Source organism: Misgurnus anguillicaudatus, chromosome 2 (assembly GCF_027580225.2).
Source record: "Misgurnus anguillicaudatus chromosome 2, ASM2758022v2, whole genome shotgun sequence".
Classification (NCBI taxonomy): Eukaryota; Metazoa; Chordata; class Actinopteri; order Cypriniformes; family Cobitidae; genus Misgurnus; species Misgurnus anguillicaudatus.
In genome coordinates, this window is record NC_073338.2 from 344750 (window position 1) to 367792 (window position 23043).

Below are 23043 nucleotides of genomic sequence, written 5' to 3' on the forward strand. Positions count from 1 at the left end.
AATTGGTCAATTTGTCATGCTTATACAGTGAGTGTGTAAACATTGGATTGTTGACTTGCACATTTTAATTTATTTTAGTGGCATAAATGCACATTACATCAAAATAAGTTTTTTGTACAAAATGTGTTTTGTATTTGATGTCGTTGTGCAAAAAAAAGTAAAAAAAAAATGCATGTTACACATGTCGTCGGGGGCCCGCTGGAGGCCCCGGGGCAACTGCCCCATTTGCCCATATGGTAATCCGGCCATGAATGTGGTTCACTTATTCATTGTTTTAAGTATTCTGTTTATTGTTATTATTCAATTAATTTTAATTGCATACAAAACAAAATGTGCAGGAATGTAACAAAGGCAATCTGCATGTTGCGATTAAGTTCCTTATACTAACTTTATTTCTTGATCCACACTCATTATTCACAGAACATTAACAATGTTTCTATACTAGGGCGATTAAACATCAACATATCTGATCATAATATAATTTATGGCGATTGTGATGATAAGCTCTGGGCATTTTTACTCAATGTGGATTAATCTAACAGCCAATCACACACAATTATATTATGATATTTATATATCACCCAGCCCTTAAAGGAGCTCTACACAGGGAGTTTTGTAATGTTTAATTGTGTTAATGTGGTGCACTGCACGTGTTCTAACAATGTATAGTTTGTCTGTCCACATAATACACATTCAAATGTACTACATTGTTTTCAAGTTGCACAAACAACAATGCAAGGCTATAAAGCACTATTCATATTGCCTGTTTTTGTAAAATATGACTCAATGTGTTTTATACTTTTATACTTTGTTGCATTAAATGTATTACTTTTGATAGACCATTTATTTCATGAAACACCACTGGGAAATTCAATCTAAACCCTTTAACAAGTTTAATCACCTTATTGATAAATGTAATACATAGTAAAGTCAATAGTTTGTAAACAAAAACACATCGGGACCGCACATGTCATGTATGATATATGCATAGGGTAGGTTGTTCAGGTGACAACATTGATCCGCTTCTGTCAGTCTCCTGGGCGTTGTATATCATCACCATTATGCTTCTTTTTATTTGTGATAAGAGAACTGGGTCTTCAATATCCCTCAATTCCAAAGCCATGGTTCCCAAATAAAGTTAATATATCCCTTATTGTTTGTGAGTCCACTTGTGCAACAGTAAAGTCTAAAATCAATAAAAAAAATGCATTGTTTTCACTTATTTTATTTGTCTATTCAAACTAAATATGAGAGTTTATTCCTTGGTTTACAAGCTTTTTTCGGCTGGTACAAAAGGCAGATTGTAATGTAACTGAATATCCTCTAATACACAATATATAATAATAAACAGAATTATAGTAAAAAGAATTATACACTTTATAATATTTTACAGACATATCCCAAAAATAGGATTACACTAGCTTCTATAATATTCATGTATTTGGAAATATGACCAATTAATTTACATTTTACCCCATAACATTTAGATAATGTAATAATAACATTTGCTCACCTGGCTGTTTTACAGCGTTTGCTATTTCTCTACACCGTTTCTTTTTCTCAGCGCAGTTGTGGTACATATATGTGAAACGTCAGACAGGCATTCATAACTGAGTTCAATGTTTTCTTGGTGACATGCTGCTCATCTTTCCGTGTGACCTCAACCGCTGATCGGATTGGCTGTAGCTCGTGACATCACAGGAGGTCGAGTCGCGCGACACCTCCAGATATCTAGCATGTTAGATTTTTTCTGGTGTCGGCGACGCATCTGCGAGGCGTCTGCGAGCGTCTTTGATGCGTTGTTGGCTCTTTCATACCAACAGATTGGCGAACGTTGATCGCCCGCTTATCCCCTGCGATTTGCACCCAATCACACCCCTACCTGTCTGACTTGCAAATTGGGCTTAAATCTGGCTTCGAATCATAACACACTAAACAAGCTACACAATCAGAACTCGTTATGTATTTCTGAAGGAGAGACTTCATAGAACAAGGAAGACATCAGCTCGTTTTTAGGACAGTGAGATGAGTAAATTGTGTGAAAATACCACCTTTTTATGTGAAACATGAACACATGGTATATTCACACTGTAAACACAACGGGATCTTTAAATACTAATGAAATGACTAAAGTGACATTTGTGAAAATAATAATTATGCCTTATGTTTTGACTGAAATGTTTAAAACAACGTCAAGTTACAATTTATCTGATATCATGGTTTAAATGTGTATCTTAAACAGTTAAGCGTCCCGTCCCGAATACGGGACACCTAAGTTTGCATTAATATTGTTGATGTAAATTTTAATCTATCACTACAAACTATATATCGTTGGAAAGGTCTAAGCCTCCAGAATAGACATTTCAACAGTGTTTTATAAAATAAATTATGTAGGGAGAGTAATTGATTCATTTATGAAGAGAGTCTGCCTCAAAAAATGTATTTTCTGCTAAATGTCACTGTCCCACCAGCAGGACGACTACATTTACTTCAATGTTTGCCTATAAATTCTTATCTAATCATGACAAACTGTATATTGTTTGAAAGCTCCAAGAGTGTAGATTTAACTCAATAGGGTGGGGTGACGCATAAATAAACCTGTTTACTGTGCAGCATTTAGACACAATGACAGAGAACTTTAGGTTGACTGTAAATTAAGGCATCTGGAAAAACTGACTGTCCTTGAGTAAAGGCAGTCAAAATTACATTGACGTGAAAAAAAAAAACATTTTATTTGCAGTTTTATTGATCATATAATTTTTTAAACAACATTATTTGAATTTCCTAGTACAACTTGATTGTTCTTATTGTTTACACACAGGTGTATAATGTTGCAAAGTATAAAAACAATAATATTGGTAATAAATAAATATTAATTACAATATAGAATACATCAATGTAATCTTTTATATGAATATTACTACTAAATTACAATAATTTACTTTTAAAATGACTTCTTTCAAATGCTGAATAGTAAGGTAATGTCACACGAAAATAAATTTAAACAGACATGACTTTAAAGCCCAGAAGGGCTTAAATGCTATTCGTTATGCTACATATCAGTATTTGGCCACAACAGGCATTTAGTAAAAAATAATGCAATGGGAACACTTCCATAAATTAGTAATGGAGCTACATCAAGTTACATTGGGCTGACTGCTAAGTTGTATTGGACACTTCTACACTTTAACACTTCATGCATCTTGGACTGAAATATGAAAGTAACAAAAAGTCATTATGTAAATGCAGCCATGAGACAAAACTGTAACTAATAATTATGAAACTAATAATTATGGTGCTGCTTTTCAAAATCCCAGGGGTAAAAGCTAGATGTGTTTGGATCAGAGCCAAATAGCATCTCTGTCACACTTTGCTGCACAGTATCGGATGAACGTGAGGACACCATTTTACTGAGCTCAGAACAAAATTGGTCAATGTCAGCAAGGTCAGGCTTTCTTGTAACATTTACAGCGTTGTTTGTAATATCTTCAGCTTGTTTGCTTATATTGAGCCCATTAGAGTCAAAAGCAGTGGTACTAAACTCAAAGACAGAATGTTTCACAGAGTCAAACATCTCAGGGTTGGGGAGGGTTATTTCTGAGGTTCTCCACACAGAACTGCAGTTATTCGCCTGAGAAGAAAGACCATTTGATGCCATAGAGCTAGGTTTGGTTTCTCCAGTAACTGGACATCCGTCTCCAGGGATTACACGGTTTTCAATGCTATCTGCACTATAGTTTTCTATCTTTTGTGGAAAAGGACAGACAATGTAACAATCATCAAGTTCAGATCCATTGAGATTATCACTTAGCACATCACAGGATACAGTATTAAAGAAAGACATGGGCTTCTTATCAGGATTACTTAAATCTGTGGAAGCTAGTTGAGGAGTGAAGGACTGACAGTTAATCATATAATTAAACTCACAGTTTTCAGTTTCTGAGTCAAATATCCCGGTATCAACAGATTTGGGACTGAATGGATCGGTAATCTGGGAATTGCTTTCTTTGCTTGTTGGGTAACATGGGTCTTGAAGAGAAAAACTATATTTTCTTGTGTCCATAGGGTCTTGACTTACAGGGGTTGGAGTATCAACTTCATGGTAACCAGAATCAAGTCTTGGAGCATTATGAGAGCTTATGGTGTACATTTCATCAAATTTAGACACACAGTCAGTCGACTCGGTGGACAGGGGACTGAATGGGTCAAAATACTGAAGATCAGATTTGCTTACGGCCAGGCTTTCAGAACAGTGTGATTCATGCTGTTGTGAATCACTGCCATCAAGGTTGAGTTTCTCATGAGCAGAAAGCTGGTCAGTAGCTGAAACCTCTGTGTTGCTGAGCAGACTATAGATGCCTTCAACTGTAGATTTTAAAGGTGTAAAAACTTCTGTATCCTGGACTAGTGAATCAAGAATATGTGTATCTGGGCTTTGATTTGCTTTCCATTGGTCATTATTATCTGAATTAGGTATGCTTTCACAAGCAATCTGATCCTCGCATGTAAGATGTGAAGTGTGTAAATTCCACGTTTCATAATCAGATTCTAATTTCGCACTGTTTACTGCCATCTCCAGTTTTACTTTGTCAACACATTTCTCAACGTAACCGATCAGGCTATGGTGTTTGGTGTCTTCAGGCTTAGGGGTGCAACATTTAAATGTATCTGTGTCATTAGATTCAAGGCTTAAAGAATTTTCCGTCCAGGGTAACTGGCTGAGGGACCCACATTTCTTCACATCGTTGGAATCAGGACAAACTGGACTGGGATTATGTAGCTCAGGACTACTAGGGTCTAATCTAACTGTGAAAAAGAACATGTCTCCATATTTATAGTCATATGCATCTAAAGCAGTGAGCTGGTCACTTCTGATGTCACACAAAGTACCTGGATTATTAAGGTCTAGGGGGGAGGTCTCAACATTTCCAAGTTCAGGGTGACAGCAATCTTTGTCACTTGCAGCATATTTTTCAGAAGTGATAATACTTTGATGCTCAAAAGTCTTGACAGTATCATTTATGACTGGGTAGGGCTCAGTGTCACATGGGCTAAGAGGAAACTCAGTATAGGACCCTGTGATGATCTTCTGCAGACCACACAGCAATCCAGTCTGTACCCTGTCTTCCTCCTCATCTTCAACATCACCATCACTGGAATCGCACTCTGAAGAGCTGTGACCTGGGACAGATTTATAAGCACAGTCTTCATCAAGCTGTGGGCTGACAGCTTCTGTTACTACAGCTCGTTGTACTGCATCAAGAATTTGGCCTGGTGTTATGCTTGTTCCAGCCTCAGGACAGGTATTACTGCGAGACTTCAGACCTGTACTTTGACTGGGCATGGACAAACAGCGATCAAGCTTTCGGGTGGACTGTTTGAAATGAGCATCTACTGGCAGGTTGACCGAAGTGTTAAAAGTACCATAGTCTTTCTCTCTTCCACCAGACTGGAGAGGGTAGTGCACTGTTTCTGGAAGACTTTTGTCTGCAGTGATCAATATATCATCACAACACTTTTCTTCTGTTATGTCGACAAAGAGCATGTCTGAGGCAAAAGGGTCCGTGCCTTTGAATGGATCCCTTGGTAAACATTCTATGAGAGAACAACTCCATATTAGTTATTACTGACTTACAATGGATTACCTTTTCTTGTGTAATCAGCCAAGTTCAGTGTTAGAGAAGAGTTAACTAAAGCAACTTTCATCATTTACATATTTAGCAATTTCATTACAGCTGTTTGCAAAAAAGTGTAGTTTTGAATGCAGTTGCATGAGAAGTTGTTATCCGGGGGCTTCTGTCAAAATATGATTTATGACCCCCTGTCAATCATGTTTTGACAGGTAGTGCCTGAGCAGCTGGGCAAGCTGTCCAGTTTTGAGTGACGTTTTTATGGTTTTTAGCCGGCTGTCCGGACTGCGCGTGTTTTACAACATGTCAATCAATGCGTTGGTTTACCTGTGCATGTGTTTATTGTCACGCGAATGTTTGTCATATTTATTGATGTGAAAAAAGTCTGTCCGAAATGGTGTCCAGTTTTCTGGACTGTGGTATTTACGACCGGTGCTTCTCTGTCCTTTGTGCTCTCCCCACAGACCTGCATTCCTTTACAGCGGGGTGTTCAGCGGATCCGTTTTTCTTCAAGAATGCGCATCAACCAGTATTCCTCAGAGACTTGCTTGCCCCCTCATTTGTCGTTTGTCACTTCCGGTGTGAGTACGCGTCTGTGCTGCCGCTTCATGCTGGTACCACCTCGTTTGTTTGTTTGTTTGTGTTTACTTTTTTTTCCCGGAAAACGCTACTGGATATATTTTTACTGGATTATACAGAGTACCTCACCAATAAACCAAAGTGATACACGGTCAATTTACTTCTACTGGACTTGCAGCGATACCTGACAACACACCTGATCTCCTTGTAATCCTATCACACCATCTGACTACGAGCCCTCTCTTATTGCTGGCCGCTTCCTTATCGACATCTGGTATAGTAAGTTTTCACTCTCTGTGTCATTTGTGGTAATCAATCCTCCGTATGGTCAGTAGCCCTCCTTCCTGTGGATTGTTTCGGATAGTGATCTGTCATGGTTCTGGCTAATGTAGTTCAAATGCATTAGTGTGGGTTACGTAGGCTTACGGTCATGTTGAAGTGTAACTATCTTCGGGTTATTTTCCTTGGGCTTTTTGCGCTGCTTTCGGTGGTTGCAAATAGAACGGTGTCACCTGAAATGGCTTTGGAACTATCTTCCCCTCAACTAAGATCTTTAAAGGGATTTTTTCGTCTGCCTCCGGACACCTAACGCCACCTGGATATTGTTTTATCTCCCAACCTCGCCTCCATAGTAGGGGTGGAGGACTGGCTGTAGTCTATCGGCAGAGTATCAGTATATCTAGGACTGAGTTTCATAGTACTGTTTCTTTTGAGAATCTTACACTGAAAATGTCTGGCAAAAAAATTGGTTATTATCCTAATTTACCGTCCTCCTAAACCTCACTCTGGTTTTCTATCTGAGGTTAGTGAGCTCCTCACTCTTGTATGTGCTAGTTATTCATCTGTAATCTTTCTTGGTGATTTCAATATCCATGAAAATACTGTACAATGTGATAAACTGATGTCTGTTCTGGACTGCTTTTGTTTAACTCTGCATGTAAACTTTGCTACTCACTCTAGGGGTCATACACTTGACCTAATATGTACATCTGGCTTGAATAATATTTGTGTTGCTGGATCTGATTTTGCTTTATCTGATCATAAACTTTTATCTTTCAATTTTGGGTTTCCAATACCTAGACCAGCTGAGAAAAAAAAGCTCACATACCGTAAAATCTGCTCTGTTGACATATCTGCCCTCTCTGATGCAATAACAGAATCCGCTCTGACTGACTGCTTATTAGCCAACTGCCCATCTGAAATAACCACTACCTATAACAACACCCTCACCAATATACTTGACACTCTAGCTCCTAGACACTCTAAGAAAACTGGACTCACTGTGCATTCTTTGGCCCTGAAAGAACATTTGTTGAATTACCGTGGTGCTCTTATTGCGGCTAGATCTTCTTACCTTTCCACCACCATTAATAATGCCACATGCAGGCCAAAATCTCTGTTTACCATGGTTAACAAACTCACTAATCCATCACAACTGTTTCTATCGGGCTCTGAGTTATTGGTGAATAATTTTTCTAAACACTTCTTGGACAAACTTAAGTCAGTCACTAATTCATTCTCTGTAGATACTACAAACATGGTTGAAACTAATGTTATCCTGAAGTCAGCCGCAAATCCTCTCTCTTCGTTTAATCTCACTACATCTGCTGATATTTCTGACCTTATCACGAAGTCTAACTGCACTTCCTGACAGATTGACTCTATACCTACTGTCTTGTTAAAGTCATGTCTACTGGAGGTCGTACCAGTCATAACGCACATGATAAATTGTAGTTTGGTCTCTGCCATTGTTCCAGTAGACCTAAAAACGGCTGCTGTGACCCCCATACTTAAAAAAACAGCCCTTGACTTCCACGATCTGTACAACTACAGACCCATCTCAAACTTACCATTTCTAAGTAAAATCCTTGAACAGGTTGTTGCTGCACAATTAAGATCTTTTTTAAATGCAAATGACCTTTTTGAATCCTTTCAGTCAGGTTTAGCTCTGTCCTGGTTTATCTCATACATTACTGACAGAAGGTACTATCTCACCATACAGGGGTTTAAATCTGATATAGCTCCAGTTTCACAGGGTGTTCCCCAGGGTTCGGTACTTGGACCACTGCTGTTTATCATATACATTTATCCACTTGGTGTGCAGGCATGGACTTCAATTTCATTGCTATGCACCGCCGGTGCTAATGTCACCGCCGGTGAGCGAGCTTTAATGCGCGTGAACATAGAGAACGAAGCATGAAAAGATTCACGGATCTTGTGAAGCGATTAAACTTTTTAGTTTAAAATAATCAGGTTTTAGTCTAAAGAAACAGATCCGCTGAACACCCCGCTGTGAAGGAATGCAGGTCTGTGGGGAGAGCACAAAGGACGGAGAAGCACCAGTCGTAAATACCACAGTCCAGAAAACTGGACACCATTTCAGACAAACTTTTTTCACATCAATAAATATGACAAACATTCGCGTGACAACTTGGTCCAGAATGCTACAGTGCTAGAATCACCCCATCACGAGGTGATTTATATGAATCAGATGAGCATTCCACGCGTCGAAGGCTGGTTGCCGTCGCAATGCATGCCCACCCCACCGCAGATGCAGAGAGAGTTCATATCGATAGCACTTCATGCAGCCGTGTATAACTTTAAGCATAAGCGTCCTGACCATCAGCTCGGGGACTCTTGCCTTAGCCAAAACTGAAGTGGTCTCATGAACAGTATGCCCAGAGGAATATGTGCCCAACCCCACATATTCCTCTGGGTATACTGGGTATTAAACATCACATTGGAAAGCCTTTTGTTTGAGTTTTTATGAGTAGCTTGTAGATTGATGAGAAACATTTTTCCAGTAGCTCTCCCAACACTGCTTCACTGTAGTGCAGTTTAAGAAATCAGGTGGTCAAAAAGGAAAATAAACTCCATAGAAGATATAATATGGTTATCTTTTTACCAACCTGTCACATCAGCCTTTGGGAAATGATCATCTCCGAAAACATCACCTGGGTGAGAAGTGTTAAAAAACAGGTTGATGCCTCAACAGAGACTCACATGTACAGTAAATGTGAATTTCAAACACAAACAGCACTCACCTTCAATGAAGGGATTTGGATGAAAGAAATCAAATTGTCTGTTCGTTGCCTGACTGGGGTGAACAAACTCAAAGTCTTCCTCCTCAATATCAGAAGAGTCCAACTGTTTGAAAAGAAAGGAAAAATTTATTCCAGCACCAACAAGTCTACTTTATTCAGAGTTGATAAAAAAATGTAGAACTCCAATTCTAAATTACAAGTGCTAAGTCTGTTTTAAAGATGTCCATCATATATGCACACGTGAACTTCTCACAAAAACTTTCCGCCAAATTCACAACACGTGTGTACTCACATGAGTTTGTTCTTATACTTGTTTTTACGTTAGTGAATTTGGAGTGTTTTACATGAGCAGCCGCATACACGAGGTTGGTAATTTGCATAAAACACGCCCATCCAGCTCCATATAAGGGCTTTCTGCAGCGCAGCCCTGGTCCACAGAAAATTTTAGAGCAGTTTGTCATGAAAGCTCTAAAAGAAATTCATGATCATATTTATTATCTGTAAAGTTATGTTTTGCTTTGCATTTTTTATTTGGGAGGTTAATATTTAATTAATATGACAGAGACCGGCATCTGTATCTAAAATAAAACAGACAGAAGATCAAGTGATTGATAGTGAGCTATAATAATGTATAATATAATGGATATAATAATAATATAGATCATGTATAATATAATACAGAAAATATAATAAAATATAATCATGTAATTAATCATGTAAATTTTATATATATCAACATTATTTTAAACATTATAATTATAGCCTAGTATTTGATGATAGTGTATGTGATTATTGCGTACGAGTGGTTTTAGGTTTTCTTGAATTTTTGCTTAGATTTTAAAGACATTTTGATTCGAAAGTTTTTGTTGAATCACAATTTGTTTGTGAAAACATCCGTACGAAACATTTCACGCACAACTTTGTACCTATGCATGCTTAGTGAATGTGACCCATTGTGTTTGCAAATTTTTCTGCAACTATTTGCAGGTTTGTAATTTTGTACGGGATGCGTACCCTCATTTTCCTAGCTTCCCTAGTGCTAGGTGGTGGTATGCACATATGAAGTTGTTTTACAACCCACCATTAAACATTACAAGAATTAGACAGTGATGTGAATGCACGTATTGCTTTGGGGATAGTGTTGTATTAGAGGTCAAAATAATACTGTTCGCTTTCTTACAAAAAACAATTGTTTTGTGTCTTAGGACATCGATGTGTCATCATGAGCCACCGGGTTTAATTTGAATTCGTAAGATTTTGTTACCATCCACATGCATTATATGACTGACGGACTGAAACGGTTGGAGTTAAAAATCTGCATTTGTGTTCTACTGAAGACCAAAGTGACCTACATCTTGGATGGCCTGGGGGTAAGCTGATAAACATAAACATTTCTATTTAAAATGACCCATCCCTTTAAGCCAATACCTATTATAAAGGGTATGATTTCACTTTTTTTATGAAGCAATCTGTACCTTCCATGGAAGCTTAGTGATGTCTAAAAATCAGTGGGAGGAGGATATAGGAGAAATTATTCCAGAAAAACAATAGGAAGAGATTTTACGCTGTGTGCACTCCTTATCCATCTGTGCCAGACATGGTTTAATGCCGTGTAAAATCCTTCATCACACCCACTAGACTAAAGTTAAACTTTTTAAATTGATTCTGATGTGGACCCCATGTGTGACCGCTGTCATCAGGCCTCTGCTACTACTGCACATATGTTCTGGTCCTGCCAATCTTTACACAAATACTGGTTTCAGATCTTTAAAACATTATCTGAAATCCTTGACATGTAGATTAAACCTTTGCCAGCTACAGCTTTATTTGGTACAATAGGCGCTTTTCCATTGCATAGTACTCCACGGTTTGGTTTGGGTCAGCTTACTTTGTAAGCTTTTCCACTGGTTGCCGTTACGTAGTACCCGATACTTTTTTTAGTACCACCTCGGTCGGGGTTCCAAGCGACCCTAGCTGACACCAAAACGTGATGCAAAAACACTGTAGATCACTTATTGGTCTGATAGAATCGTCACTAGCAGCGTCATTGCTATAATGTAAAAGATTAGCTTTGCCTAGTGCTAGTTTGTGCTCTCTTCAATTTTACCAATTTTGTTCCCAGACTTGCAGTTTGTGGCAGCACATTCGACTTGCGCCACAGGTGTTTGTTCAGAAAGTATCATGTGAGACAGAGGTAGTGATAAACCCGATGTGCAAACATCTATTTGTGTGGTCAATTTAGATTTTGTGGCAGACTGAAAAATAAATGAATATGTGAATGTACATCGACGCTCTCACTAGTATGATGTCACAGCAATAGGCAGTGCAAATATAATGACACATCTATAATACCTCCCACTCCGAAGTGTTACTAAACTTGATGGAAAAGCTAATCAAGCCAAAGTGAGGTGAGCTGACCTGACCCAAACCAAACCGCGGGGCAGTATGCAATGGAAAAGCGGCATATAAGTCTTTATTATTTGGGGTCCTTTCCTAGATTGTGTAACAAAGAAAATGTTTTTAAACACTTATCTATCTCTCTCCTCTGACAATAAAGAATCTTTTGCTTTCACTCCCCTGCTGAAAAAAACAGCACACCAGCAAGACCAGCATATGTTGTGTTTTGGTGCCGGTTTGCTAGTGAACACCAGCTAAACCAGAATCAAACCAGCATCAGCACCAGCATTAGCACCAGCTAAACCAGCAACAAGCCAGCATAAGCACCAGCTAAACCAGCATTAGCACCAGCATCCCATGCTGGTCATACCAGCATATGTTGTGTTTTGGTGCTGGTATGCTGTGACAACCAGCTAAACCAGCATAGACCAGCATAATTCCCATGCTGGTCCATGCTGGTTGATGCTGTTTTTTTCAGCAGGGTCAGGATCCTTATCTAATCCTAATGTATGCATTCCTTAGATGACCATGCCACCTTTTTTATATTTTATTTGATTATCTGTTTACCTCGGTGGCTGTTTCATTTTGGTTAATGGTTGTTGTTTGTATTGCATGTATTGTATATTGCATGTAGTATTATTTTATTCTCACCTTTAATCCATCACAAACTAGCCCATACCCCATATTATCAAGGAATTACAAAGGTTTCTTGGTTTTGCCAAGTTCTACTGCCAACTCATCAACAATTACAGCTTGATTGTCAACCCACTCACATCTCTGCTCCATGGAAAACCTAAGTCTCTACCATGGTCATCTGACGCTGAAGAAGCTTTTCAAGCTCTCAAGTCTGCTTTCTGCTCCACTGCATTACTCACCCATCCAAACCCTGAATTACCTTACGTCGTTAAAGTCGATGCATTTAGAACTGGTCACTTAAAGTTCTCTTTAGACGCGATTGATTTCTTTGTGCTTCCGTCAGACCGTAAGACGTAACGACCATCCCCAAACACACGAGGCATCATACTTGATACGCTTTGTGGTATTCTAATACTGTAATTGACTTCATTGCAAACAGAACACCTAAAACCTTATTTAGTCACACGTCTGTCCAGGCAATTTTTTTTAGTGAACAGCGTACAACAAAGCATTCCAGACCCCTCCCCAGTTGCTACATTTGGGGTTGTTTTTGGTGGGTTAACATAAGCAAGTGTCCAGTCGATCAGATAAGACAACTGACCAACATCTTTTATGGGCGACCTCCGTGCCAAAGCGGAGAAGGAGAGAACGTTTTGATTGGCCCATCCTTTCAACCCCCCCTACGCCATCTCATAAAGGCAGGATGATCGTAAACATTCCTTAAGTAAAGCATTTTCAAAGTATTAGCTTACCAAAGAACAAATCTTTACAACCCTTCCACCAACAAAATGTACTAAAACCATCACCTATTGACCTCACACTCGTTTAAAGACTCTAGCATTTTGAATTAAATCTCTGTGTTTTAAACTGTTCAAATAATCACAGTTATTAACATATGAATGAATGTATGTTTGATATGGTAACATTTTGCTGTCATGTTTATACTTTTTACACTCAGGACAATGCCAATGGTATTTCAGAAAGGGTTTGGTAAGTGGAAAATGCATAAATGAAATTCTAAAGACAAAGTTAAACTCTGTACTTTACGCAATGCAAATGAGTTCCTCACAGTGAAGAGAGGTGGACCACCTTTTGTGGACTTCCTCTAACATCAACAGGCAATCACGGCTCTACATCAGAAAAGCATCAAAATAAAAACTCCTCCTTATCTAAAGTTATAAAAGTAAATTTTTCCTCACCCTGCAAAGAGATAAATCAGCAGAGTAAATCCTACGTTCGGAGTCTCCTGCCTGTGTGCTAGAGACTGAAACATGACAAACCAACACCCTCAGCTCTGAGTCTCACCCCTGAAAATAGAGACATTAACAGATTACACCTATGTTTTGAGTCTCGGGCCCTGTGCTAAAAGACTGAAACCGGACAACCTCCATCGCTCAACAGAGCACCCAACTTCTAAGTCTCCCGCTGAGACAGACAATAACAGATCATCAAAAAACCAACCAAGTTTCTGAATCTCTCTTTGAGATTTTACAGCTCCTCGTTTTGAGTTTGACAACAAAGACTAAACCAGATCGATCACAAGTTCTGAGTTTCTGGCTTGTGCGTCCAGAGACTAAGTGTATCACACCACGTTTTGAGTCTCACGTTCAGAAAGGCAATAACCTGCGTCTGCAACAAGGTGAAGCTCAGAAGAGCAAACCTACACTCCAAGGAACTTTCATCTGCGTGTTCCAGACTTGTTAAGGACCTTCTGCACTGACTACAGGATCGTGTCTGCATGTTCCAAATTGCTAGAATCCCCTTGGTGCTTCCCGGAGATCACATTTTAAAGGACTTTGTGTTCAAGGCTGTTGAACTGAACCTGACTCTTTCCCCATTGCAGCACAGAAAAGCTGATATGTGGCTGAAGGACCACCACTGGACAGCTCATTCGACCGCACAGAACGTAAATATAACACAACCAAATCTTTCCTGAAACCATGGCATTGGTGTATTCTATCAGTAACTGTTACCATAAATGATTTTCAATATTGCATAACTGATTTCTTTAATGTTTAGCAGATAATTCTTTAATTAAAATAAGGTTGTCAGCTTACCAGACACAGAAAACATTCTGCTATAAATTCAACGCAGTCACTTCAATTTTCTATTCTTTGCATTTAGGTTTTATCTTTTTCTATTCTTTTTTATTTTAGTAGTATTTTAGTATTATTTAGTAGTGTTTTTATTTATTCTTGTTTATCTTTTGTTAATAAATTCCATTTTATTACCACTGTGTCTTCCTTGTGTTGATAATACAGTTAAAGGGTTCTACAAGCTGGTCCGAATCTTACAAAAAACCCACAAACATGAAGTATTAATAAGTTGACCACGCTCATCCCTTACTAAATTTACCATGATTTACTATAGTATCTGTAGCTAAACCAGAGTAACCACAAATTTACCATTGTCTCATTACAGAAATTTGTTTGCATTTAGCCAAAAACATGGTTGCACTTTTTTTGTAGTAAAACCATGGTTTCTATAAGGTATATGTGACCCGTCACGGAAACCAGTGACACAAGTCGGCAGCACAACTTTCGAGATAATGAGAACGTTTTTTTTTTTCAAAATCTGTTAGTTGAGATCACGAAGAAGCCTTTCCATGTTCGAGATAGAAGTTTTTGTATATTTAAAAGCGTACATTTTGCAGTTGAAATTGGCTTGTTTTTCCGGAGATTGTTTTAGTGTGCAGCGGGGGGCGTCATTGTCTGTTCAATTCAATTCAATTTTATTTATATTGCGCTTTTTCACATTTGGTAACTGTTTCAAAGCAGCTTTACATTAATAGAAGCAAGGAAAAACACATACAAATCGACAGATAGCATAACATAATACAGATAGCATAAGCAGCAGAATTTGCTGCGGCCATGAATCAACATTATAAGCGAGTGTAGTACTAATGTAATGTATAGAAGAGGGTGCTAAGTAAAGCCAATGAAGGCTGACTCCCCGGGTTGAAAAACGCCCTAGGAGAAAAAAAACCGGACTTTTTTAGCCGAGAGAAAAAAAAGTCCTAGGAGGAAAAAACCCTTGGGAGATCCTATTAACGTAGGGGCCATTTTACATGTAATGCAAGTTTCACACAGTGATGTGGTTTAAGTCAGCTCGGTTCCAGACAGGCTAACTATTGCGGCATAAGTATATTACCCATAGTTGAGGATTTAGCAAATAAATGTGTCTATTGTCAGAAGCAAAAGCGGTGGTGGCGGCTCTCGCAGAAAATTCTGTGATTTAGCACACAATGAGGTTATAAAAAGAAATAGAATTAATCTTTTTTGCCCTACTAATATGTCTGACAAGATATGCTTTGCACTTTGTCTGGCACACTTTTTGAACCCCCAAAAAACAGACTCAGAATTAGTGCTCATAGCCACTGCCATGCAAAATGACGTTGGATTTTCAATCCAAGACATGATACGGTTTAATGACGTCGCATTGTTTGAGAGGTTGCTAAACATCAAAATTGTAGTTTTCCACAGATCAAGCACTGGTTCGTTGGAAAAATACATGACCAAAGATAAGCCCCACTACAAGACGGTGTTTCTCTATCTGTCCGATAGTCATTACTTCATGATAAACGTTTGAAAGCCTTTATTGGGTGCAGGTACGTCTGCGACTATTGCTACTCCGGCTTTTCAAATAGAAGAGATCACAGATGCAGATACGCATGTGACATATGCAATGCCCCCGACTGCTACAAACACTCCGCGAAGACGATACACTGTGGTGATTGTTTGAGGTAATGCAAATCAGAATATTGTTATGAAATGCATAAAAAGTCTCCACTGAGTCAGCAGTTTGCCCAGTGTGACGTGACCAAATACTCTCCAATATGTAATCGACGCTATTACATTAGCGGTGACAAGCCAAAGGCACACAAATGCACACCGGAGAAGTGCCTGCATTGTGGCACGGAGTTGACACCCGATGGGGCTCACCAGTGTTTTATTCAGCCCTTAAGGCTCGAGAAGCCCAGTGAGAAATACATCTTCTATGATTTTGAGACTCGTTACGAGGGTAGAATGAAAACACCGTAGAGTGTAAAGTATTTGACTTTAAAAAAGAGCTGGCGCATTACGGGAAGAATGATGTTGTTTTGTTGAGAGAGGCATGCATTAAATATTGTGATGAATTTATACAATGCACAGCACTTGACCCCTTCAGATACACAACTCTGGCTGCGTGCTGCATGGCCGTGTACAAAACCCATTATCTGCAGAGAGACACATTAGCATTGACGCACAACGGCGCCTACCTGACTAAAAACAAAGCCTATTCAAACGTCTCCATCGAATGGCTTGAATATGTCAGTCATTCGCGCGGCGGCGATGTCCAGCACGCGTTAAATCGTGGCGAGATGTCGTTCGGATCCTACCACGTGGATGGTTATTACGTCATTAACGGCCAAAATCATAACCAAAATCATATTCATAATAATAATAAATGAAAAATATGCTCTGAAATTTTTGGGGTGTATGTGGCATTCGCATTCGTGCAAACTTAATGAATTTGACATTCATCCTGTGACAAAATTGACGCACGCTGTACACAGAAGGCAGCATGAGGCCAAAATGGATGTTTTGGAGAAGGCGTATGGGTTGAATGTCGAGGTGATGTGGGAGTGTGAATGGAACGCTGCTAAACAGTCTGATCCTAACGTAATCGCCTTTATGGCCACTTACACGCACCCCGAGAGACTGAAACCCCGCGACGCTCTATTTGGAGGTCGCACTAACGCGTACAAGCTCTATCATAAAGCCGCTGAAGGTGAGAAAATCAGATATGTTGATATTACAAGTCTGTACCCCTTCTGTCAGACCAAGAAGAGTTACCCGATAGGACATCCCCAGATAATTTTAAAGGACTTTGAACCCCTTGAAAATTATTATGGGCTTATCAAAGCTTCAGTGCTGCCCCCAAGAAAACTGCTGCACCCCGTGCTCCCATAGGGAGCCAATAACAAACTGAATTTCCCTATCTGTGCAACCTGCTGTGTGGAGCAGAATCAGTCAACCCCCTGCGATCACACAGATGAGAAGCAAATGCTTTCAGGGTGTTGGGCCAGCCTCGAGCTGTTAAAGGCTATCGAGAAGGGTTACGTCGTGACAAAAGTGGACGAAGTGTGGCATTCTCCCCAATCCTCAGAAACCTTGTTTTGTGAATATGTCAAAAAAATTTTACAATACAAGCAAGAGGCGAGCGAGTACCCCGCAGACGCCGTGACAGAACAGGACAAAAAGACATACATTGCTGATTGCTTTGAGAAAGAGGGGATAAAACTTAATCCTGATAAGATAAGCCTTAACCCTGCGAGGTGATCTATCAACAAGCTGTTGCTAAACAGTTTGTGGGGGCGTTTTTCTATGAGAGAAAATCTGCCTAATCTGTTGATTTCAGATCCGGAAGAGTTTACGAGATACATTTTTGGCATGGCATACGAGATTAGACACTTCTCGTTTGTGTCAGACAAGGTAGCTCTAGTGCAATGGATCCATCCGGACGGCAAAGGCGCATGCACGCGTGACATAAACATATTTCTCGAAGCCTTTACTACAGCCCACGCGCGTCTAGAATTGTACGACCTTATGGATAGGCTGAATGAACGTGTGCTTTACAGCGATACCGACAGTGTGATTTTCACGTCTAAAGACGGCGAGTGGGATCCTCTGTTGGGACCGTATCTAGGTAATTTGACGGATGAAATTGGGGATGATGATTTTGCGGTCGAGTTTGTGTGGTGCGGTCCAAAAACATACGCCTACCGCACCGCAAAGGGGCGCACGGTCCTAAAGACCAAAGGCATTGTGCAAAATTATACAAACTCCCAAATTATCACATTAGACACGCTGGTTGATCTTGTCCGTGATTATGTTAATGAGGGTGATCCTGACAGACTAGCTAGCCTCTGCTGACAGCATTGTGAGGAACAAAAGACACCTCACGCTCCACAACAAAACAGTTGTGAAGAAGTTTAAGCTCGTGCACAACAAGCGAGTAATAAACAAAGAAAATCTGACGACCTATCCGTATGGATTTTGATAACGTTTTTGGGCATAAAGGTGTACGGGATGCTAAAGGCCATGACTTTAGGCTACAGCATCCCTTCTCTTTAATTGTAGCAGGACCATCCAACAGTGGGAAATCAATCTTTGTTAAGATGTTGTTGGAAAATGCTGTAAATTTTATTTCTGAAAAGATTGAGAATATTGTAATTATATATGAATGTTGGCAAAAAATGTATGAAGAAATATCAAAAATGTACAAAATGAAATTCATTGAAGGGATACCACAGACTCTGAATGATAATCATTTGTTTCCTGTTAATAAAACATCTTTGCTAATTCTAGACGATGTCATGCGTGATGCTTCTGGAAACATCGAAGTGGAAAAGGCATTCACTCAGTATGTACACCACAGAAACTTGAGCGTTATTTATATCGTACAGTATTTATTTTGCCAGGGAAAGTCGAGGTCATGGTTCTAGCCAGACAGATGTACCCCGGAGAAACAAAATATTTTATGGAGGCTTACAAAGACGCGACCAGCCAGCCTTTTGGATATCTTATGATTGACTATAAAGCCAAAACACCGGACCAGTATCGTCTCAGAACAGATTTGCTTTCGGAAAAGAAAACATAGAGAGTGATGAAAATGTCTGATAGACTTTGTAGAAACCTCCCTCTTTTAAAACTTCTATTAAAATCAACACCCAGACAGAGACGCGTTATTCTACAATCTGCTACGGATGATCTCGTTGCTATTCCTTTTATTACCAGCCTGATCGCCTCTAGATAAAAACCAGAGCATGGAATTTGCGGAGAAGATGTATCTAGTCCCGCAGCACCAGCTGGATAAACTAAAAACCGAATCCCCTCGTGAGTCTATTCAACAGAGCGTCGAGAGCGATATGGATGAATCAATACGAAATATGTTACACAGAAATGATTTGGACGTTTATGAAAAGGCAAAGCTGTACTCGAACGCCTTACAGAGATTTTTAACAATCGCCAAACACAGAGACTGGGAATTCAACACTTTAACATTAAGCCTTCCCCCATCTGATCACCCAGATAAGGAACAAACTAGTTTGGATGTTAAGGATGATGCTGCAGACGATGTTGTGACTGATGTGTTAAACAATGCACCGCAAAAAAGTTTAAAAAACATCAGGTACATTTTAGATAAAATATCTAAAGCTAAAGATGTAACTTCATGGACAGGTTCAGGGGAATTTGTGTTTAGGGGAAGACCTATACATGGGTCCCATTTGTTTGATTAAGTGAAAAGTGTCAACGCATCGCATAAGATCAGAGACGAACACACAGACCTGTAGGATGGTCAGAGTTTTTAGAGGCGATCTCATTGCTAAATTTGCCTTATTCTATACTACCAAACCATACCGTCAGACAGGCTGTTCAGTCTTTTAAATCATCGGCCACATCACCTGGTGTGTTGGCTCATTATGGAAAAAGTAAAAAACGCAGATCACGGGCTCGACCATCTGTTATTCTATCGGATGAGCCCTTGTTTAAATCACCCAAACTAGATTATAACAAATGGTTACGTTTCAAATTTTTTACATTGTTGTTGTTGTTGAATGACTGTATTAATAAATAAAAAATAATCTTTCTGAAGAATCTTGTCTTGGTTACTAGCGTTTTTATTGATTAAACAAAAACATTACACAAACATGTCACCCGTTTGCACACACTTGAACACATTTAAACACATTCTTTAAATCAGAGGGTTTTACCTTTTTCACAAAACATGATACCATATTATCATTTTTAATCAGATCATCTGTATACTTTTTAAAAACATTTTCATATTCACGATCCATGCACATATGATACAGGAAAAAAACACAATGCTGACCACAGGTATCTGATGAGAAATCCTGTACTTGCTTGGCAGAGTATTGCACAGTTACTGAATTGAGGTTTAAAAAGTCATTGATTTGATGGGGAAAACGGTAATGATCCGGTCTGTTGCCAAAACTGTCAAAAAAACAACCCACACCGTATTTGTTTATGTAAATAGCTAACCAGTGTTCCCCGGGGAGTCCGGACGGGTGGGTGTTGATTATGACCATGGCCGGCAATGTTCTTTAGGGGTCATCTGGTAAATGGTCACACGGCACCACACCTAGGAAATGTGTGTTGCATGAAATTTTATCCATCTGGCTCGTTAGTTGCAAAGTGTTCATGATTAATAGTAATCAATCATAACCTGCCGGCGATTAGATATTTCCAGAATTGAATCATAAATCGCATACACTATCAGCGTTATCGTATTTTGGAGAGGCTGTCTAGAATGAAGTTCTAATCTGATATTGCCGGATTTGACTAGTGACACGTGACGCCCGCATTCTTCATCTGGTGTGAGGTTAAAAGCGTAGAGTGTATATCCGTGCAGAAAGGACTTGTCAGGACTTAGAGAGGGAGACTGAGACAGGATCCAATTGCAGAAAAACAATTATTTATTTCAAGGAGTCAGTGTTCATGAGTTTTGAATCAAAGAGAGAGAGAGAGATCCGCAGTGCTTGACTGGGTGAGAGTTGCCGCTGTGCGTAGACAGGGAGAGAGTTGCCGCTGTGCGTAGACAGGGAGAGAGTTGCCGCTGTGCGTAGACAGGGAGAGAGTTGCGCCCTGCGAAGACAGGGAGAGAGTTCCAATGGACGAGGGCCAACTGAGAAATCCACTGCTGGATGAATGATAGAACTGCCACGGAGAAATTACCCGGACGAGCCGGACCGCGGCTACGAACCCTGCGATGGTACGCTGGACAGCGCCTCTGGCAGCCAAGCAGTCGAAGCTGCAGCGGAGAGTGAGACGACAACCTCTCAGAGAATGCAGAGCAGTGGTCAACCTGGCAGATGGTGACAGCAGAGACCACAGGTAAAAGGCGGAAAAACTAAGTAATAAAAATAGACTCAACTAAGAAAAAATGATAGACTATGAAAAAACAAAATAAACAGATTATCAGAATTTCACTATACTAGGAACTAGACCGACTAGACAAGACTGGAGAAATAGCAAGGCACATACAATGACGAACTCGCAGAGAACAAAGGGCTAAGGGCACTAATATAACAACCAAACGAGGGGTAAATAATTAACAGGTGTGGTGACGCAGGTGTAGGAAATCACGCTGATGAAGAACCCAAATGACAGACGCGCATGAGCAGAGCTGCAAAACATAAACACAGACAATGAAAACACAGAAACAAAGCAACCAATCAAACCGACGTCCTAACAGAATCCCCCCTCCCAAAACCGCCACCGGGCGGTCCCAGAAGAGGCTCACCTTGTCGCCGACGGAGATCGTTGATCAACTCAGGGTCCAAAATGTCCCGGGCCGGTACCCAACACCTCTCCTCCAGACCGTAGCCCTCCCAGTCCACGAGATATTGAAAACCTCTGCCCCGCTGACGTGAATCTAATAACCGCTTAACTGAATAAGCAGGAGAACCGTCCACTAGATGAGGGGTGGGAGGGGTGGGAGCAGAGGGGACAGGATTAATACGGGAAAAAAAAAAACAGGTTTGATCTTGGAAACATGAAAAACCGGGTGAATCCGACCGAATGCTAAAGGCAATCTGAGCTTGACCGCAACCGGACTAATGACCTTAACTATACTGTATGGACCAAGGAAGCGAGGAGCCAGTTTACGTGAAGGCTCTCGGAGAGGCAGATCCTTGGAAGAGAGCCATACTTTCTGCCCACAAATATAGCGAGGGGCGGGTCGCCGGTGCCGGTCGGCCGCGACTTGGGTTCGTCTGGAAGTCTGAATTAAAGCGTTTCTGGCCCTATTCCAGATGCGTTTGCAGCGTTGGACGAAGGCCAGAGCAGACGGAACCGCCGCATCGGATTCCTGCGAGGGAAACAAAGGAGGCTGAAAACCCATCGAGGCTTCGAAGGGGGACATGTTAGTGGATGATACAGGTAGGGAATTATGTGCATATTCTACCCACGGAAGCTGTTGGCACCAAGAGTTCGGACATTGAGACGTCAGACAGCGGAACGTACGACCAAGATCCTGATTAGCCCGTTCACATTGCCCATTGGTCTGAGGGTGATAACCTGAAGACAGGCTGGCAGTGGCACCGATCTGCTTACAGAATTCCTGCCAAAATCGAGAGATAAATTGGGGACCCCTGTCGGATACCACGTCTGTGGGTAAACCATGGAGGCGAAAGACGTGTTCCACTAATATCTGAGACATCGCTTTGGCAGAGGGAAGCTTAGGTAGGGGAATAAAATGAACCGCTTTGGAGAAAGGATCCACCACCGTGAGGATGACGGTGTTACCCTTAGAAACTGGTAAGCCGGTGACAAAATCAATGGCTATGTGTGACCAAGGACGGGTGGGTATGGGGAGAGATTTAAGCAGACCAATGGGAGGCTGATGAGACGCTTTATTACGAGCGCCTACATGACAGGATAAAACGAACTGTCTGACGTCGGAGCCCATAGCGGGCCACCAAAAACGTTGACGGACGGTAGCCAACGTTCTCCGAACTCCCGGATGGCCGAAAAACCTGAACTCGTGACCCCACCGGATGACCTCAGAGCGAAGCGCTGCCGGAACCCAAAGCCGACCCGCCGGGCACCCCTCTGGCACTTCACTCTCTCGTCCGGCCTCCCTCACCCGCTGCTCGATGCCCCAACAGAGGGCACCCACCACCCGCCCTTCAGGGAGGATGGTTTCGTCCCTCTCGACGTCAGGATCACCAAACAAGCGAGAGAGGGCAT

The 23043-nt window shown here is 40.6% G+C and overlaps 1 protein-coding gene across 3 annotated transcripts in view; it reads right to left on the reverse strand.

The window, feature by feature from the left end:
* Positions 1-2418: 2418 nt before the first annotated feature.
* Positions 2419-23043, reverse strand: part of LOC129441439 (uncharacterized) — a 116729-nt gene continuing 96104 nt past the window's right edge. The window contains exons 2-4 of one of the 3 annotated variants that reach the window (XM_055201091.2): positions 9254-9356; positions 9119-9163; positions 2419-5595 (exon numbers count right to left, since the gene is read on the reverse strand). In XM_055201091.2, coding sequence (XP_055057066.2) covers positions 3284-5595; positions 9119-9163; positions 9254-9356 — 2460 coding nt within the window. In that variant the 3' untranslated portion in view covers positions 2419-3283. The remainder of the gene's footprint in view (positions 5596-9118; positions 9164-9253; positions 9357-23043) is intronic. The other 2 variants (XM_055201090.2, XM_055201089.2) reach the window with 2 other exon arrangements.